The sequence below is a fragment of the Somniosus microcephalus genome, chromosome 6, assembly GCF_052327205.1.
Source record: "Somniosus microcephalus isolate GS21.2 chromosome 6, FLI_Smic_1.0, whole genome shotgun sequence".
NCBI classification, from domain to species: Eukaryota; Metazoa; Chordata; class Chondrichthyes; order Squaliformes; family Somniosidae; genus Somniosus; species Somniosus microcephalus.
In genome coordinates, this window is record NC_140992.1 from 28,495,721 (window position 1) to 28,516,338 (window position 20,618).

Here is a 20,618-nt window from a genome sequence, read left to right on the forward strand (position 1 = left end):
GTTTAGGGAAAAAGAGATTCAGATTTAGGATTGCCTCAGCTGTGATGCTCTCCAAATCCAAATATCGCATTGACTGTAACTGTCTAGCCTGACACGTGAAGAGTGGCCACTTGGCTGAGGTACCAGAGGGTAACTAACGCCTGTGCAACTCTACTCCATCATTGTCAGGATGGGAAGGACATTGGGAAAATTAAGGACCAAAATGTTTCAGAAAGCAGGAAAGAACAGATATTATTCATACAGGTTTATTACAGAATAAGAATGTCACCAAATGAGCCACATGTCTAACATTTATGGCATAAATCCATGCCTATTACAAAGGAAAAACATGTATCCTTAAAATAATTAGCATTGTTAGTGCTCACAGCTTGACTGAGAGGAGGTAAGTAATTCAACGTACTTTCTTCATGTTAGCCCCAAGCTGTGGATAGGGAGGCCTGTTGACACGGTTCCAATCTACTGACACAGTGACATTCTCATATAGCTGGAATATTACTAAACCATCAGTCAGGTCGCTGGATAGAAGCAAAACAGCAGATGGTGAGCACTTTATAAAACAGTGTCAAACAAACATAATGATGAAAGGTACATAACCACAATGTCGGAACCGATGTCTTTTCTCTCCACAGGTGCCGACTGACCTGCTATGTACGTGTTTTCTTTTTATTTCCGTTTTCTAGTATTTGCAGTTTTTTTTTTATCAACCAAACCCGCTCTGGTGAAGGTGGATTGTCAAGACAGCACCATGTTTTCTTTATTCGTTCAAGGGATGCGGCCGACACTGACAAAGGCACAACTTGATTGCCCATCCCCAGTTGCCCTGAGAAGGTGGTTAACGTAAGAAAACTACTAGGCACTTGGTCTGAGTATTAAACAAGGCTTTAATCAACTGTTTATCAACATGGGGGTCTAGTTGTGTCCTTCACTAGTTCCTGTTAAAGAATGTCCTGCACAAGCTGGGCCCATGCCCGAGTATTTATACTCTCCCTGGACAGCGCCACCAGCAGGCTGCCCAGTATCACTTCATAAGTCATTTCCACATGAATGACAGATTCATGTCAGTGGTGGTGGGCTTTCTCTTTGAACACTTGCAGTCCTTGTGCTGCTGGTGCTCCCACAATGGTGTTTGATAGGGAATTCCAGGATTCTGACCCAGCAAGTATAAACTGATGCATTGCGCCAGGCATTGGTTAGAATCCTGGTACATATGCCGGTGATTCTCTATGCAGGAAATGCCTGATTTCAGCTGAGCCATTAAGGATTTGGTGAAAGTGAGATACAGAGTGAAGGGAGAAGAAAAGAACAAGAAATCCAACAGAAACCCCATCCTAGCTAAAAAACAATTCTGACTCTTCCCCCACCACCCCCCCCCCCGGTGACCGATCACCCAGTTTCCCATAATTGTGCTGGTCGCCATTTTAACTGCTCCGTTCATTTCGGTGGCTGAGGCAGCTGTCGGAAGCCTTATGAATACATCCAAAGCAGGGTCCTATGGTGTAATTAGGAGCCCAAAGCTATTGAACAAAATGTCACAGGATTACTTTCAGGCACTGACTGATTGGACGCTTCTACTTAAAGGGGCACTCAGCTGCAGGCACTCCGATCACTGGGATCTGTGCGCTATTGAACTTGGTGGATTTCTGACAAATTTATGAGCTTGCGGATTGCTTGTTTCTGTCTCACTTTGCCTTAGTCACGCTGATTAAGGCCACACAGTTTTTCATGAGTGCCAAAGGAATACAATATAGGTTCTAAAATGGGTGGGAGATGCGCTCTACCACATTATTACCATCAAGATGGAGAAGGCAAAATCTTACCCCAGGGTTCCAGGTGTGATTTAACTAGTGTATTATATAGCATTTGCATAACCTCTGCAGACTTGTATACTGATTTATCCCAATATTCTATTAGCTTTGTCACATTGGCTAGACATTGAAAGTGAATCTCCTGTTATTCGAAAGTTCCATTCCAAAATTCCCTTTTAATAATTCTATTCCATTTATTATATATTTATAATCATGCAGTTTTTCATCCAATGTGCAACTGTCAATGTTAAATTGAATTTGTTTACCAGTTGCACAGTTGATGCAAATCCTTTCATAAATCATGAACTGCATCCTTTGCTGTTACTGCTCTCCCTATAGAGAAAGCATTTGATAAAATTCTGCATACACGCTTAGCTGGGGAAAAAAAATCGGGAAATAGTGGAACAAATTGGGAGTTGGTTACAACTGCAGAAACAGAAAGTGGTTAGAAACGGGAAGCAGTGCTCCCCAGGGCTCTATGATGACTCCTTTACTGTTTATTATTTTTCACAAAAGTATGTTCAAGGGTTAGCAAAAAGGAAGAGTTAATTGCAAGCTCATTTAGATAAGTGAATGAGCTCATAGATGGCTGGTGTCATTAGAGAAGTTTTTTTTTATTTATTCATTCCCAGGGTCTGGGCGTCGCTGGCAAGGTCAGCATTTATTACCCATCCCTAATTGCCCTTGAGAAGGTGGTGGTGAGCCGTGGCCTTGAACCGCTGCAGTCTGTGTGGTGATGGTACTCCCACAGTGCTGTTAGGGAGGGAGTTCCAGGATTTTGACCCAGCGACAATAAAGTAGTGGTAATATACATCCAAGTCAGGATGGTGTGTGACTTGGAGGGGAACTTGGAGGTGATGGTGTTCCTATGTGCCTGCTGCCCTTGTCCTTCTTGGTGGAAGAGGGCATGGGTTTAGGAGGTGCTGTCGAAAAAGCCTTGGCAAGTTGCTGCAGTGCACCTTGTAGATGCAACAGCCATGGTGCGCTAGTGTTGAAGGGAGTGCTGATCAAGCGGGCTGCTCTGTCCCGGATGGTGTTGAGCTTCTTGAGTATTGTTGGAGCTGTACTCATCCAGGCAAGTGGAGAGTATTCGATCACACTCCTGACTTGTGCCTTCTGGATGGTGGAAAGGCTTTGGGGAGTCAGGAGGTGAATAACTCGCCACAACTTTTGACCTGCTCTTGTAGCCACAGTATTTATGTGGCTGCTCCAGTTTTGTTTCTGGTCAGTGGTGATCCCCAGGATATTGATGGTGGAGGATTCGACGATGGTAATGCCATTGAATATCAAGGGGAGGTGTTTAGACTCTCTCTTGTTGGAGATGGTCATTGCCTGGCACTTGTGTGGTGTGAATGTTACTTGCCACTTATCAGCCCAAGCCTCAATGCTGTCCAGCTCTTGCTGCATATGGGCATGGACTGCTTCATTATCTGAGGAGTTGCGAATGGAACTGAACACTGCTTCATTAATGGAGGTCAGGTCATTAATGAAGCAGCTGAAGATGGTTGGGCCTAGGACACTGCCCTGAGGAACTCCTGCAGCAATGTCCCGGAGCTGAGATGATTGGCCTCCAACAACCACAACAATCTTCCTTTGTACTAGGTATGACTCCAGCCAGTGGAGAGTCTTCCCCGATTCCCATTGACTTCAATTTTACTAACGCTCCTTGACGCCACATCGGTCAAAGGCTGCCTTGATGTCAAGGGCAGTTACTCTTATCTCACCTATGGAATTCAGCTCTTTTGTCCTTGTTTGGACCAAGGTTGTAATGAGGTCGGGAGCCGAGTCATCCTGGTGGAACCCAAACTGAGCAGATTATTGGTGAGTAAGTGCCGCCTGATAGCAGTGTCGATGACACCTTCCATCACTTTGCTGATGATTGAGAATAGGCTGTTGGAGCGGTAATTGGCCGGATTGGATTTGTCCTGCTTTTTTGTGGACAGGGCATACCTGGGCAATTTTCCACTTTGTCGGATAGATGCCAGTGTTGTAGCTGTACTGAAACAGCTTGGCTGGAGGCGCGGCTAGTTCTGGAGCACAAGTCTTCAGTAGACAGCGGGGATGTTGTGAGGGCTCATAGCCTTAGCTGTATCCAGCTGTTTCTTGATATCTTGTGGAGTGAATCAAATTGGTTGAAGACTGGCATCTGTGATGATGGGGACCTCAGGAGGAGGCTGAGATGGATCATTCACTTGGAACTTTTGGCTGAATATGGTTGCAAAAGCTTCAACCTTGTCTTTTGCGCTCACGTGCTGGGCTCCGCCATCATTGAGGATGGGGATATTCATGGAGCCTCCTCCTCTCGTTAGTTGTTTATTTGTTTAAGGGACCACCCCAGTCTGACATAACGGGCAGGATTTTCATTGGGCCGTGGAGGCGGGATTGGGGGCGTGTGGGGGGTTAAAATCCCAAAATCGGGGGTCCCGACCCCATCCCGCTCCCAACCCGCCTCCATGTCAGTTTCAAAGGAGGCGGGTACCTGCCCCGCACTGGGAGTTAACAGGCAGTTTTTAGCCTAATCCCTATTTTTAATGTTGAAGTGTGGGATTCCCGACGGCTCCAAACCACGCCAAGTTAGAGGAGGCAGACCGTCGGGATGAAGGGCTTGGAGGGGTCGAGATGTCTGGTGTTCAGGTGAGTGATGGGTGCATGAGTGCAAAGGTAAGTGTGTTTGGTGTGTGTAAAGTGTTTAAAGAAGTTTTACATACCTTTACAGCCTTCCTTCCTTCAGGTCTCGGGAGTCCCTCATCTCACCGGCACAGAAAGCAGAATGGCTGCGAGCTGTCAAAAATTGCAGCATTCAGCTTTCTGTTCCGGGGAGATCTCTAAATCACCGAGAGGAAGGAATTAATTTAGAATACAGATTGTCAGTGTTTGACAGCTTCAAACAGCTGTGAAACGCTGATATTTCATCTGTCAAAAGGTCTTGACAGATGAAATATCAATCTGTGATGTCACCTGTTGCCGGGTGGCCCTTAATTGGCCTGCTGAGCCCGCTGGGCGGGCTCAACAAGGTCAATCAAGTCAAAATTGTGAGGGTTGGCCACAACTCAATGGAGGCGGGACGACAACCCCGAAAGTCGTACTCCCGCCTCCTACCTGACTCCTCAATGAAAATCCAGCCCAACACCTCTGTTAGTACTCTTTTAGCCAACTCCTTTGTTCTAAAGTGCTGTGTTATGCAAAGGAAGACAGGCAACTTAAGGCATGTCCGTTGCATGCATGGGTACCCATTAAAAGTACTAAAAACAGGGAACAGACTTGGGGTAGTCAGTGACTGATCACTATAGGTTCGTAAGAAATGTAAGGTAACTATAGAGAAAGTAAATAGGGATCTATGAAATATTACTCAGCAAATGAAGAAGATCAAAATTCAGAGTGTTATACTTTGGTTATAGAGGCTTTGACACATCCACAGTTGGAATATTGTGTTCAAATTGTTCTCCACATCTGCTGAGGGGCATTGAGGAGTATGGTCTGTTGAAGTGCACCTAGTGATGTGTCATGGATAACCCATAGTTTCCCCAAGGAATTTGTCAAGAACTTTCTGAAAGTCCAAAAAAAAACACTGTTGGGTGTTCCACATTTGTTATCTTTGGAATATCCTTAAAGGAGTCAAGGAAGTTTGTCGAGCGGGCAGAGTGGAAGAAATCTGTCAGACAATGAGCCAAGACTGGATCTACACAGCAAGTAGTTTTTCAGTTCCTAAAACTTCTATAAAAGCAGCAGTATTACTGATTTTTCACTTTATCATACAAGAAACATCAAACTGAAGATAAACATGTTTTACCTGTAAAGGTGATTGACAAAGGGACTCACCCCCTGTGAATTCATCCAGTTCCTGAAGGTTCTCTCTTCCCTCGATTCACCTACAACGATACAAGATTAATGGGAAAAAGGAACTGAGTGGCGTGATAAACAAAGTTAAAGAAACTTATAAAGACTGATGCAGAAGGCAAGGGGAGGGGTGAAAACAACTAGTTGATCCTCCAATACAATTCTATTGGTCTGTCAGGCACTTTGATGCAGCTACTGTGTCATCAACAGTCATGCCCTGCTAGTTACTTTATAAATGCTATTAATTAAGTTTTAAAAATAAATACATAATGGCCCATAATTTTCTGTCAAAATAACAGCGAGGCTAATGGCACTATGGTTATTTATGCGCAAATGCTACAACAACTTCAAGCGAGGGCAGATGCGTGGAAATCCAAAGGTTGATGTGAGAGATGTGCCGCTTGATTTGTGAAAACGGCATCTCGCTGTCTGGCTCACTAGTGAAATGTATTGATTGGTGTGAAGATGCTGTATTTGCGCGGTAGATGTGAAGTAAACTCGCTTCAGAAGGTTAGAGCTGGTGTGAAGTGATGCAAGGAGACTGTCTTGGAGCCATTCAAGGTCCTCACATATTTAATGAAGCCTGGATTAGCTGTCAGAGATTCTTTTCACAATGTGCTAAATGTTAACTCCTGTCAATGAACCTCCCTGCACTGGAAATTAACTATTACAAGTGTGGAGTCTCATTCATTCAGGCTTTAATTGTTGCTTCCTACATTAAAACAGTGACAACACTTCAAAAAGTATTTCATTATCTGTAAAGTTCTTTGGGATGCCCTGAGGTCATGAAGGCGCTATATAAATGCAAGTCTTTTTTTTCTTTTGTTGGATATTTAAAAAGTGTAACATTTAAAAAAAAATTTTTTTTTTGACTTTCTGTCTCTTTTTCTCTCCGTCTTAATCCAATCTTTCTTTCCCTCTCTTTATTTCTCTTTCTCTACCTAATTTGGCATTGAAGTCGCCCACTCTAATTTGCACTTTCCTTCTCAGTCCTTGCGCTGTTAATTTCACAATCCTTCAATCTGATTGGTTATAGAGATACGCAGTTGCTTTCTCTGTTCACTCAGGTCTCAGACGCCTGGTTTCCCTCGCTGCGACGTTATCAGCTCGCACTTTCAGCAACTTGTGACGCAAAATATCTTCAAGATTAAACAGGCAAGTCAAACTAACAGCAGACGCCATTCGTTGCCCTGCTACAGCAAATTATGGGCCATGATAGCTACCGTACAGTTTTAATGCATTTCCATACATCTGAAATAATTTGCTCTACAGCAACATCTGCTGATATCTTATACACCTTGCAAGCATAATTTTTTTTCTCGAAAGGTCTGTTCAATTTTAACATATTGGCCCGGATTTTGTGGAGGTAATGACGGCGAAACTGTCAGCGTTCGCTGTCATTACCTCTCTGAAACTGACAGCAACTTCAGGATTTAGCGCATGCGCAGATAAATGTGGAAATCCAGAAGTTGCTGTCAATCATTTCCTGCTCCTCCACAGGTTGCACTGAGGAACTCACCAGAACCGGCAATCAATTCAAATCACCTTAAGAATGAATACGTCCCTATTACACTGGAATATCGCTGTTAAACCTCCACCCCCTAAAAAAGTTAAGCCTTGTTGAAAGAGGTGTAACTGGGTTTTCAATGGCATATTGACTGCTGAACAATTGTTCTGGCCCTGTAAAACTAATTTCATATTTGAAGAATGCCAAATTTTTCCATTAATACAATTAAGAGTTACATGGTTTTTAAAATAATATATATTTTTTTAAAGTTTGTTTGTGATATCTCTGCTTCTACCTTAATCCTATGTGTGTGGCCCAATCTTTATTTCACTCTCCGTAAAATTTATAAAACGTACATTAGAATCTGTGCATTTTACTTCCTGGTTTGCTGTCTGTGAGAATTCATCAATGTGATTGGATGTTCAGCCTGCATGATGACATTACTGTTGCTGGACGCTGGAGATCACTTAGACTTGGCGTCAGATTCAAACAAAGGTTGGGAGAGCTGAAATCAACGCCACAGAGATCGCTAGATCTTTGTGAGCGGCTTTCCTCAAGGTCAGCGGCAAGCGCCGTTGCTTCGTCGCTGACTGCAAATTCTGGGCCATTAATTTTTGTTTTGTTTTTTATATCCTTAAAACATTAGTTAAGATTTCTTCATCGTGAAGGGATGTTACTCCTGCACACGTTACTGGATTCCAAGTGGATTTTGTTTTCTTTTAGGTAGTTGTGGTTTCTTTGCTAGTATTAGTTCACCAAAAAATATAATCACCGATTCTAGCACTGCATTTTGAATGAGGAACTCAAAAAGCTGAACTCCACCCGATGGTTCTGTGTTCACCATGTTATAATATAGCTAACTAAACAAATAGCAGATAAGAACTTCTATTAAATGCCACAATAGATGATACCCCTCTGGACATTACCAGAAATTGGCAGAAAGTTAAGAGGCCCCATATGGGATGGCAACACCCCTGCACAGGAATGATGACTAGTACAACACAAATCTTTCATCGGCTGCAAGTTTGATGACAGGAGATTGGTGTTATTACACTGGGCAATGAGGCAATGTCTCCTGCAAGGCTTTGTCACATGAAAGATTCTGGCTGATAGCCACAAAGGGGATAATTGTCTTGCTGAAAATGGAGCTTCCGCTGTAAGGGAAAACTAGCAATGGCAGTTCTGTTTGATAGATTGCAATTGTGAAAACATCGCGCAATGTGAAAATAATCCCCAACACCTCTCCAGCAGGAAACTTAGGACTGAGGTATTACCATCCGTGACACTTAAATTACCACCAGGCATCTTTCTGGAACAGGATCTATTATAAAACTGTGAACTTTAAAGGAAATTAAATCAAATCTGTACATTATCCACAAGGTGATATCCTCCTAAAGGGGAACTTAGCTTGACTGTTTGTCCTTTCATTGCCTATTTCCTCTATTTAAATTCAGTGTGTTTATCATGTTCTTCTGAGTGAAGCCCTGTATACACTTACATATTGCTACTGTATTGTCAGGACATCTTTGTCTTGCTTTTATCTATATCAACAATGGTCAGAGGAATCTATTTCACGACTTAAACAGAAAAGTCACTACGACCGACTTCAAGGAAAAACTGAGAGTCTCTTTTACAGCATTTGCTCACAGTTCTTAGCAGGAACAAATGCTATGGCAACCAGGTGATCTATGTACATATATAAGCAAATAGTAGCCAGACTGTAAGAATACAAATCTGCTTAAAACACTCATCTTAAGTTAATGCAGGCAAACAAGAAGAGGGACTTACAATGAAATCCATTGCTGTGCTTTTGCTATCCTTTAAACAACTCCTGTATTGTATCTAACCATTCATTTTAAATTGCCTTTACTTCATTATAAAATGAAATAAGATATAACCACAGGAAAAAAAAGCCCAGTTGCATACAACAAATATGGCCACACCATGAGTTTACAACAGTGTAGAAGGGTGGTGTAATAGGGGTTAGTGGGACATCAATTTGGAAATCAAATTAAAATTGAATTTATTCAGCATAATTCATTAATAAGTTATCCTCCAAGTTTCATAAATATAGGACATATAGCTTCGGGTAAAAAAAAGTTTATTATGGTTATTTGTATAAATTATCAGATTTATTTAATTTGCTTAGCAAGCATAACCTCCCAGATTTAAAAAAAAATCAGATTTATGAAAATACAATTCACACCCCACTACTTTCTTGGTCCTACTCCTATACTTTCCCCAGGTACGCAGGTGAAGATGGAGTTTCCACAACCATCATGAGCACACCACCAAAAAGGGCTTCATATTTTTCCAATAATTACCTTAGGTCAGAAGTTTACAAATGTATCGTAGGGATTAGAGCCAAATAAACATTTATTTCTCATTTTTTTAACAAAAACAGATTTATTCTGAAAATAATAAATTCCAGATTATGGAAATTAACTACTTTTAAAAAAAGATGTTTTTCAAAGGCACGATGATTCTTAAATGGAAGTACACTGTATTTTATGTTATAGACAACAACACAAACAAGCGTCATTTCAAGGCACATAAAAACTGCATGCTGAATATTGCTTAGAAAATCAGAGGAACAAGCAAGATTTAACGATGCATTATTTGAACAAATAAATTAAAAAACACTTGTGCACTAAAAATCATAGTCATTTTTTTTAAATCCGAGGTATACTCCCTCTAGGATGATAAGGCACTTCGTACAATTTGTATTCAAATTATAAATCCACTGGCCTTCTATTCTACTTTTTCAAAAGGAATAATAAACATAATAATCCAATTTTAAAAGGAATCTGGCGGAGGTATAGATGCTCCCTGGAGCTCAGTCACATTTTAAAATATTGAGGCAATTGGGTGAGTGAAAACACCATCAAGGGTAGATGCTGCCTTCCTTACTGACAAGTGTTGCCAATGACAACCAAGTACAGGAAACTTTGTGATATCCGGCACCGACGGGACCGAGCTGTTGCCGATCTATCAAAACTGCCGGACATACAAAGTTAATGTTGAAGCATGCGGAGGTTTTCATCTCCGTATCTGACAACAAACACTGTTGCTTAGCAACAGCTTCTAAACAGTCGGCCGCAGCTGCAAGCGTCTCTAGCTGAAGCTGTTGCTATAGCTACAGACCTTGCAGTGCCTGACTGGGGAAAAAAAGCAACGAGAACTAAAAAAAACTTATAGAAAACGGCTCCTGATTTTTGCCGTTAGATCGAGTATTCCGGACATATAACCTCCGGATAAACCAAAGTTTCCTGTATTGATATTCACTTTCGTAAGTGAGTATAAACATGTCGTCAATTGATATCTGCTACTTAGATTCACATGAGTGTAAAAGAAATTGGAAGAATTTTCCATAATGCATCCTTAATTTTAGTCACATATATAGCGTATAGTTTCCTCATTAGTGATACACAACTGGAAAATAAAATCTTTATACAACAGCACCCTTCATGCAGTGTTGTACATTTTCACATCAAGAAGTCAGCATCAGCATGATTCCTTTCCACTTACCTCAAGTTGCCACTACCATGCTCAGGTGAGCTGCCACAATGATAAGAAACATTGAAAACAACAACAAAAAAACTATACACTATATAAGTCTAAATTATTATATCATTCAATCTTTGGGTTCTGCTAACTGTCAAAGGCATTTATGGCACCAGAACCACACAATTGAATGTTTGCTTTGTAACTTGTTTCCAGTCACTATGTTCACATGTGAGTGAAGCACAGCGTCAGGAAAAAAAAAACACCCACAGCCATGTCACACTCTGTTACTCAGCGTAACAATTATGGCAGTTTCCAGGAAAGGCAGCTGTGCAATCAGCAAAGAACTCCCAGAAATTGCCCTGTTATCAAAGCAAATCAACAGTTGCGAAAATGTGAGAAGATGGAGCATAGGGAGGGGGTTGGAGAAAGAGGGGTGTGAGAGCACATGATACGGTTCTAAATACAGTACCTACAATGGGAGGGGTCAATTCTGCATTCACCAAGGCAGAAGAAGAAGAAAAACAAAAAACAAAACACATTTTGAAGCAACTTGACTATTTGCATACTGCTTCAAACATTATTCAACCCACCAGAGTGTATTTATTGGCTATCCGTCTTTGGGACGTTAAACCGAGGCCCGGTCTGTCCCTCTCAGGTGGACGTAAAAGATCCCGTGGCACTATTTTGAAGAGGAGCAGGGGAGTTATCCCCGGTGTCCTGGCCAATATTTATCCCTCAATCAACATCACTAAAAACAGATTGTCTGGTCATTATCACTTTGCTGTTTTTAGGAGCTTGCTGTGCACAAATTGGCTGCCGCATTTCCTACATTACAACAGTGACTGCACTTCAAAAAGTACATCATTGGCTGTAAAGTGCTTTGGGATGTCCGGTGGTCGTGAAAGACGCTATCATGGAATCATAGAATGCTTACAGCATGGAAAGCGGCCATTTGGCCCATCGAGCCCGTGCCAGCTCTCTGCAAGAGCACTTCAGCTAGTCCCACTCCCCCGCCCTTTTCCCGTAGTCCTGCAAATTTTTTTCCTTCAGATACTTATCCAATTTCCTTTTGAAAGCCATGATTGAATCTGCCTCCACCACCCTTTCAGGCAGTGCATTCCAGATCCTAACCACTCGCTGAGTAAAAACGTTTTTCCTCGTGTCGCCTTTGGTTCTTCTGCCAATCACCTTAAATCTGTGTCCTCTGGTTCTCGGCCCTTCTGCCAATGGGAACAGTTTCTCTCCGTCTACTCTGTCCAGACCCCTCATAGGAGAAGGAGAACAACCCCAGCTTCTCCAGTCTATCCACGTAACTGATCCCTGTAATCATTCTCGTAAATTTTTTCTGCACCCTCTCGAAGGCCTTCACATCCTTCCTAAGCTGCGATGCCCAGAATTGGACACAATACTCCAGTTGAGGCCGAACCAGTGTTTTATACAGGTTCATCATAATTTCCACGCTTTCGTACTCTATACCTCTATTCATGAAGTCCAGGATCCCGTAAACTTTTTTAACTGCTTTCTCAACCTGCCCTGCCACCTTCAACGATTTGTGCACATATACCCCCAGGTCTCTCTGCTCATGCACCCCCTTTAGGATTGTATCATTTAGTTTATATTTCCTTTCTTCATTCTTTCTACCAAAATGTATCACTTTGCATTTTCTGCGTTAAATTTCATCTGCCACGTGTCCGCCCATTTCACCAGCCTGTCTATGTCCTCTTGAAGTCTATCACTATCCTCCTCACTGTTCACTATACTTCCAAGTTTTGTGTCACAGAACCACAGAATCTACAGTGCAGATAGAGGCCATTTCGGCCCATCGAGCCTGCACCGACACATATCCCACCCTATCCCCGTAACCCCACGTATTTAATCCCCTAACACTAAGGGTCAATTTATCATAGCCAAATCAACCTAACCTGCACATCTTTGGACTGTGGGAGGAAACCGGAGCACCCGGAGGAAACCCACGCAGACACAGGGAGAATGTGCAAACTCCACACAGACAGTCGCCCGAGGCCAGATTTGAACCCGGGTCCCTGGCGCTGTGAGGCAACAGTGCTAACCACTATGCCACCGTGCCATCTGCAAATTTTGAAATTGTGCCCTGTACACCCACATCCAAGTCATTAATATATATCAAGTGAAGCAGTGGTCCTAGAACCGACCCCTGGGGAACACCACTGTGTACCTTACTCCAGTCCGAAAAACAACCATTCACCACTACTCTCTGTTTCCTATCACTTAGCCAATTTTGTATCCATGCTGCCACTGTCCCTTTTATTCCATGGGCTTCAATTTTGTTGGCAAGCCTATTATATGGCACTCCCGAGACTTGAACACATAATCTTGGCTGAGACCCCAATGCAGTATAAAATGTTGTTTTATAAATGCAAGTCTTTCTTTTTTCTTTACCAAAGCAATGACTGCAGCTTGTTGTGCACTCTTGCATTGGGAAAAAAAAATACCTGCTTTATCATAATGTTGAAATATTTCAAAGCACTCCATATAAGAAATTACTTTTCAAGTGCAGTGACTGTTGTGGCAAACGTAGTGGCCAATTTGCACCAACAATGTTCCACAAACAGCAATGAGGTGAATGACTATCTGTGTTTTGATGGTAATGGTTGGGGGAGGAATGTTGACCAGGACACCAGAAGGAATTCCCTCCTCCACTTTGAATAGTGCCAGGGTATCTAACATTCACTCGAATAGGCAGACAGGACTTTGAATACTACATTCAAAAGGGCAGTACCTCTAACAATGCAGCATTCCCTCATTCTAGCATTGGAATGTCAGCCTATATTACTTATCAAGTTTGAATGCAAACTTGGTATCGCAGTAATGCGAATTTCCATCTACACTAGAATTTGAAAACTCATGTTTGTACTCTACTTCTAACTTTTTAAAGTGCATAAAACTCAATGCTCTACTAAAGAGCTACAGGGCCTTTTCAACCACGGAGGGCTTAAGTTTAAAAACCACCTTTGACTGCCCAAGTTTCTCCATTTCAACCAAATGGCTAAACAGAGTTTTACGAGAAGTACGCATGAGTTGGCCCCAGATGAAGACAGGGTTGGACTTCATTATAATGGTCCCAAAGGTGTCATGGCTCAGTGGTTAGCACTCTCGCCTCTGAGTCAGAAGGTTGTGGGTTTAAGTCCCACTCCAGAGACTTGAGCACGTAATCTTGGCTGACACCCCAGTGCAGTATAAAATTTTGATTTATAACGCTCCTGTGAAGCACCTTCGGACGTTTTACTACGTTAAAGGCGCTATATAAATACATTTTTTGTTGTTGTTGTATTGAGGGAGTGCTGCACTGTCGGAGGTGCCGTCTTTCAAATGAGACATTAAACCGAGGTCCTGACTGCCTTATCAGGCGGACATAAAAGATCTCATGGCACTATTCAAATGGCCAATACTTACCCCTCAACCAACATTCATTAAAGAACAGATTATCTGGTCATCATCAAATTGCTGTTTGTGGGACCTTGCTGTGCACAAATTGGCTACCACATTCCCTACATTACAATAGTGACTACACTTCAAAAGTACTTCATTGGTTGTAAAGCAGATGTCCTGAGGTCATGAAAGGTGCTGTATAAATGCAAGTTCTTTCTTTCTAACTACAGTGGTCGTCCATGGCCAATTATCTAGCAGTGAACCTTATCATGCCAATTAGCTTGTCAACATTCACTGTCCAGGCTGATACATGAAAATAGCTATTTGGGTAAGGTACCAGGGGATCAGTACTGTATCATGCCTGATCACCTTCCTGACAGGAGAGGTATGAGGAGGAGGGAAAATTAGCAGAAGAAGAGCTAGAAACAATTTTGCACATCTCTTAAATGTCATACTGAATGTCTACTGCTAAAAGCATCTGCAGAATAATTTCCAAAAGCTAACCCACTGGGGCAAATGTGGGAGATGGTCGTGGGGGTGGTTGGGGAGGGGGGTGGTGGGTTAAATCGGTAAAAATGTGGAACCCAACATAAAATCACCGCGAACGCACCTACTTCCGGTTTAACCGCGACGAGTTTGGGAGCGTCCAAGTAACCTGCTCCGGAGAGGAAGGTCCGTAAATATTATATTTAAATGAGGCTCTGTTCCTCAGATTTTGGAAGCCATTTTGAATTTAACGGCTGTGGGCCAGGTTTCTGAGGGCTTGGGAAACTAGTCAGCTAAAGGGAGCTGCCAGATCCAGTAAGTACCTAGGAACAGGAGTAGGCCATTTAGCCCCTTGTGCCTGTTACGTGATTCAGTGGGATCATGGCTGATCTGCGACCTAACTCCATATTTGCCCCATATCCCTTAATACCTTTGGTTAACAAAAATCTATCAATCTCAGATTTAATATTAACAATTGATCTAGCATCAATTGCCGTTTGCGGAAGAGAGTTCCAAACTTCTACCACCCTTTGTTTGTAGAAATGTTTCCTAATTTCAATTCAATTCAATTCGCTTTATTGGCATCTTATGTTGCCAAAGCATCGAAAAACATTCATGTTTGTTCACAAAAATACAGATCTATCCATACAGTGTATAAACAGATATATCCCTGAGTGTATAAATATACTTTCATATAATTTATATATACTCTTTTCTTATATTTAATGTTTGTCCCTCTGTTTATGGCAAGCTGTAACATAGTGTGCCGCTAGTGTTACACAATTTCTCTCTTCCCCTAGTAGGTATGGGAGTTTTTGGTCGTCATTCAAATTTCTGAATTCCGGGCATATTTTTGTGAATTTTGGGTAGAAATTCTCCCTTATGCCCTGATATTTTCTACAAGCTGTGAGGAAGTGCATCTCTGTCTCCACCACTCCCTGACTGCAGTGAGAGCATACCCTGTCCTCTCTTGGTAGCCGGGTCTGCCTGTGTCTACCTTTTTCGATCGCCAGGTTATGTTCACTAAGTCTGTACATTGTCAAAGTTTTTCTCAGTTTGCTATCCTTTACCATGGTCAGGTAATCAGCCATGTTGTATTGTCTGTTTAGGGCCAAGTAGCAATTGAGTTTGCTTTGGGTTTTTGTTGTTTCTGCCCAATATGACAGATATTTTTCCTTTTGCTTAGCGACGATTGTGTTGGGTTGAATTCTTTGTGTTATGCTGTCACTGTCCTGGGGCTGGTTATTGTTAGTAGTGTTAGTAGTTACTTCACTGAGTCCCAGGACTAGTTGACTGAGGGTATTCTTCGTTATGGTCCTCTCTTGGCATTTCAGGGCTTTGTAATGATAGCATTGGGGGTTGCTCATTTCTAGGTGTTTCCAAAATTTGGTGGCTCTTTTTTGGATAATGATTATTAATGGACATTGCCTAGTTCTGCCCTGCATGCATTGTTTACGGTTTTCCTTTGAGTCCGGAGGATACTTTTACAGAATTCTGCATGTAGGATCTCAATTGGGTGTTTGTCCCATTTTGCAAATTCTTGTTGTGTTAGCGGTCCCCACACCTCACTGCCATAGAGTGCAATTGGTTCAATTACTGATTTGAAAATTTTGAGCCAAATGCTAATTGGGATTTCTATTTGGATTGATTTTTTAATGGCATAGAAAGCCCTTCTTGCTTTCTCTTTCAGTTCATTCACAGCCAGTTTGAAGTTTCCCGTAGAACTGATTTTTAAGCCCAAGTATGTGTAGTTAGTGGTTTGTTCAATTTTGGTTGTTCCTAGTGTGAAATTTATTTTGGGTCCCTGATGTCTGGATCTTTGCTGGAACACAAGGACTTTGGTTTTTTGGAGATTTATTGTCAGGGCCCAAGTCTGGCAGTACAACTCCAGCAGATCCAGGTTCTGCTGTAGACCCTCCTTAGTTGGTGACAGCAGAACCAGGTCGTCTGCATAGAGGAGGAATTTAACCTTGGATTCATATAGGGTGAGGCCGGGTGCTGTAGATTGTTCAAGTAGTTTTGCCAATTCATTTATGTAAATATTAAAGAGTGTCGGTGAGATTGGCGAGCCCTGCGTCACCCCCCGCCCCTGTGGGAAGTATTTTGTTTGTTTGTCTCCAATTTTAACTGCACATTTGTTGTTTGTATACATTGATTTAATTACATCATATGTTTTTCCCCCTACCCCGCTTTTGATAAGTTTCAGGAATAAACCGTCATGCCAGATGGAATCGAAAGCCTTCTGGAAATCTATAAAGCATGCGTAGATTTTGCTTTTGTTTTGATGAACGTGTTTGTCAATTAGGGTCTGTAGGGTGAAGATATGATCTGATGTTCTATAGTTTGGCAGGAATCCAATTTGGCTTTTACTCAAGACATTGTGCTCCTCAAGGAAGTTTATAAGTCTTTTGTTTATGATACAACAGAATACCTTCCTCAGGTTACTGTTTACACAGATGACTCGATAGTTATTTGGGTCGACTTTGTCCCCACTTTTGTATATGGGCGTTATGAGTCCTTTGTTCCAGATATCAGGGAAGTAACCGACACTCAGAACCAAGTTGAAGAGTTTTAAGATAGCCAGTTTCATTTTATCGTCTGTGTGTTTAATCATCTCACTTAGTATGCCGTCTGCCCCGCAAGCTTTTCCTGGTCGCAGGTCCTTGAGTTTTTCAAAAAGTTCTTTTTCTGTTATTATGGAGTCTAGCGGGTTTTGGTTATCTTTTATGGCCATTTCGAGCTTTTCCAGTTTTTTGCATATTTGGTGTTGCTCTGGCCTTAGTGTGTTTTTCTGGTATAATTTTTCAAAGTGGTTTTCCCATGTGTCTCCATTTTGAATGGCCAATTCGTCGTGTTGTTTTTTGTGTAATGTATTCCAGTTGTCCCAGAAACAATTGGAATCAATGGATTCCTCAATGGAGCTGAGTGTATTCTTAATATATTGCTCTTTTTTGGTTCTGAGTGTGTTTCTGTATTGTTAATTAGGAAACACTTTTTAGAAAAATTTTAGACTATGCCCCCTAGTCCTAGGTAGTTTTGTTCTATCTACCCTATCTGTTCCCCTTAATATCTTGAAAACTTCAATCAAATCACCCCTTAACCTTCTAAATTCCAGGGAGTACAACCCTAGTTTGTGTAATCTCTCCTCGTAATTTAAGCCCTGGAGTCCGGGTATCATTCTGGTAAACCTACACTGCGCTCCCTCCAAGGTCAATATATCCTTCCTAAGGTGTGGTGCCCAGAACTGCTCACAGTACTCCAGTTGTGGTCTAACCAGGGTTTTGTATAGCTGCAGCATAACTTCTACCCCCTTGTATTCTAGTCCTCTACATATAAAGGCCAGTATTCCATTAGCCTTTTTGATTATTTTCTCTACCTGTTCATGACATTTTAATGATCTATGTACCTCTTTGAACCTCCACTGTTTTTACCTTTTCACCATTAAGAAAGTACCCTGTTGTATCCTTTTTAGGTCCAAAGTGGATGACCTCACATTTGCCTACACTGAAAGCCATTTAAATACCGTGAACAGTTGAGGCAAGCAAGTGATTTTTCCAGCACTGCTTGTGGGCCAAGAGGAGAAGAAGTGCTTCCCTTCAGCCCATCAAGCAAATCGTCTGCCACGATCTCTCCCTCCCCATGATCTCTCCCTCCCTCTTCGCTGCTGCGCTCCAACCCCCCACCCCTCTCCCCAATAGGGACCGATCTTCTCCGACTGCTGAAGACAGTCCCCAGCTACTGCCTTGTACTGCAGGCTTTCCCACCCAGCAGCCAGCCAGACCCTCAAACTGGCCGGCTGCTGAGCGGGAAACGGTTTTTTAAAAAATGCTAATGAGGTGCTGCCGTTAAATTAGGTGGGACCTCCACATTCCTGCCATTTCCGGGTTTCCTGGCTGCAAACACATGCTCCCGCTCCCTCCCCACCTCCCCTTAAATATCGGGGCCATTATAAATCAGCTAGCTATGCATTTCACCAATCCTAACAAGATCATTGGGATACATAGTTTATGTCACACATTTTTTTTTGCTGTCACCCTAAAATGTAAGATTAAGTTTGCTCACAATGAACCTGTCCATAACAACTCGCTACAGACTTCAAATAACCATAATACAGTTTTGATGAGTTCACCAGAATCATGCCTAAATGGGCTTGCGAACTTGCATCAAGTTATTTTTTTCATTACATTACTTACCTTCTCTTCATTTAATTATGAGAAAGTTGCTTTGTTACTATTGTGTCTTGGAACAGAATATTGTTGGTCACCGTGGTATCAGGAGTGCCACAGCAGTCTTTACACACTAAGAATTATGGATCAAAGATGTAATCTGTAACCTGTTCATGTGTAAAACCCGTCAAGACATCATTCGTGTAAGTAATGAAACAAGGGAGCGTACAGTGCTTCGACAAAAGGAGCCAGAGACCAACAGAGGCACTAGAGCAGTAAACAGACAAGACCAAAAACAGTCATGAAAAGAGGGGTTTCTTAAAGGGGGGTTTAGTGCCCTTTCAACTCAGGTTTCCATTCTAGATACAGCTACATACTTCTCAATATCCAACATTCATACCTTCCAACAGAGTGAGGTCGTACTCCTTGTTTGGCTTGTGCAGTGCTGGATATTTGTTGAACAGGTTGGCTACAAAGGCCAGGTTGAGTTTAGGATTACCACTGACAACATCAGTTGGAGTAACAAACTGTCTGCAGCCTAATTTATCAGCTTGTTGCAGCATGTATTCTGCCCTCTTAAAATCATCATTTTCCTGTAAGATCATGAAAAGAACAATTAGACATCAAAATAGTTTCTTAAAAAGGAAAAGAGAACAAATACCTAATAAAAAGCACCAAAGTGAACTTACATTAAAACCTGCCATTTCAATCTGAATCATCATTTCATCTCCTTCTCCAGAGGGTGCAATCTGATTGAGTAGGTGGAAATAAGCCTTGGAATCCTAGAAGTGGGACACAAAACCAAAGTTGGATTACAGGGATGAAACAGTCTCTCAAGTTTCCAGGGAAGGAAGAGACAGCTAGATATACTAGAGGAAAACAGCAGAAACTCTAGTCATACTACTCAAATACTCAGAGATTTCAACTCAGTATTGCTTTCAATGTTGCTTGTGTTTTTCTATTGACAGAACCATTTTGTGCAGTCTACACACCAACTGTGAACAGTCACCAATACAGAACATCACACAGCCATCTGCACATCTGTGCTATGCAAAGTGCTGGTACGTAAAATAAATCAGTGGGGGTAGATCTTGACTTTGTGAGCTCGTGTAAAACGGGTGAAACGAATCGGCAGCCCATTTTACATCTCTCCTGATTTTAATTTCCTTTGAAGTCAATGGAAATATAATTTTTGTGTTTCTTATATCTGAAATGGTTACCTGCCTGGGTATTGGTCAGTATGATCAGTGTTACCACACGGACTGCAGCGGTTCAAGAAGGCGGCTCATCACCACCTTCTCAAGGGCAATTAGGGATGGGCAATAAATGCTGGCCTTGCCAGCAACGCCCACATCCCATAAAAAACAATTTTTTTTTTTTAATGGTGTCTACAAGTGCTGTACCAATCTAAATTTTCCTTTCCAATTTATAGGATACAAAGCTACATAATTTTTTTCAACTCATCACACCCAACTGTAATCTTACTACTTGCCCATTTTGTGGGTTAGGAAAATAAAATGCAATTTTAAATAAATAAATGCAAGTTTTAAGAACTTAAGAAAGTTGTAAGCAAAAATTAATTTAAAAATCTGATATCCCAGGAATTTTGGTGCAGCTTTTGGGGGGTCTCGTTTGTTACAATCAAAATCCCAAATCAGTACTGCTGCAGCAACTTGAACTTCCGAAACAGAGCAGCAAAACTTACTGAAGTAGTCACAACCAAACAACATGTAAGACTAGAAATCACTCAAAATTTTTTAAAGGAACACTTGAAGCCGACCCACTTTAAATTTCAATCCCCTTTCTGTCCTTAAAAGTGTCAGAAGTTGTTAAGGATAAAGCACCAGGGGGTCTGTACAGTGAAGAGAGGGGAGGCGGGGGGCGGGGTGGGGGGGGGGGTGG

At 41.9% G+C, this 20,618-nt stretch overlaps 1 protein-coding gene across 5 annotated transcripts in view; it reads right to left on the bottom strand.

Moving 5' to 3' along the window:
* Positions 1-20,618, bottom strand: part of LOC147115554 (plastin-1-like) — a 203,946-nt gene that overhangs the window by 14,795 nt on the left and 168,533 nt on the right. For all 5 annotated transcript variants that reach the window (XM_085989883.1, XM_085989885.1, XM_085989884.1 and 2 more), the window contains exons 9-12: positions 19,406-19,498; positions 19,117-19,309; positions 5,596-5,674; positions 401-515 (exon numbers count right to left, since the gene is read on the bottom strand). In XM_085989883.1, the coding sequence (XP_085846009.1) occupies positions 401-515; positions 5,596-5,674; positions 19,117-19,309; positions 19,406-19,498 (480 nt within the window). The remainder of the gene's footprint in view (positions 1-400; positions 516-5,595; positions 5,675-19,116; positions 19,310-19,405; positions 19,499-20,618) is intronic.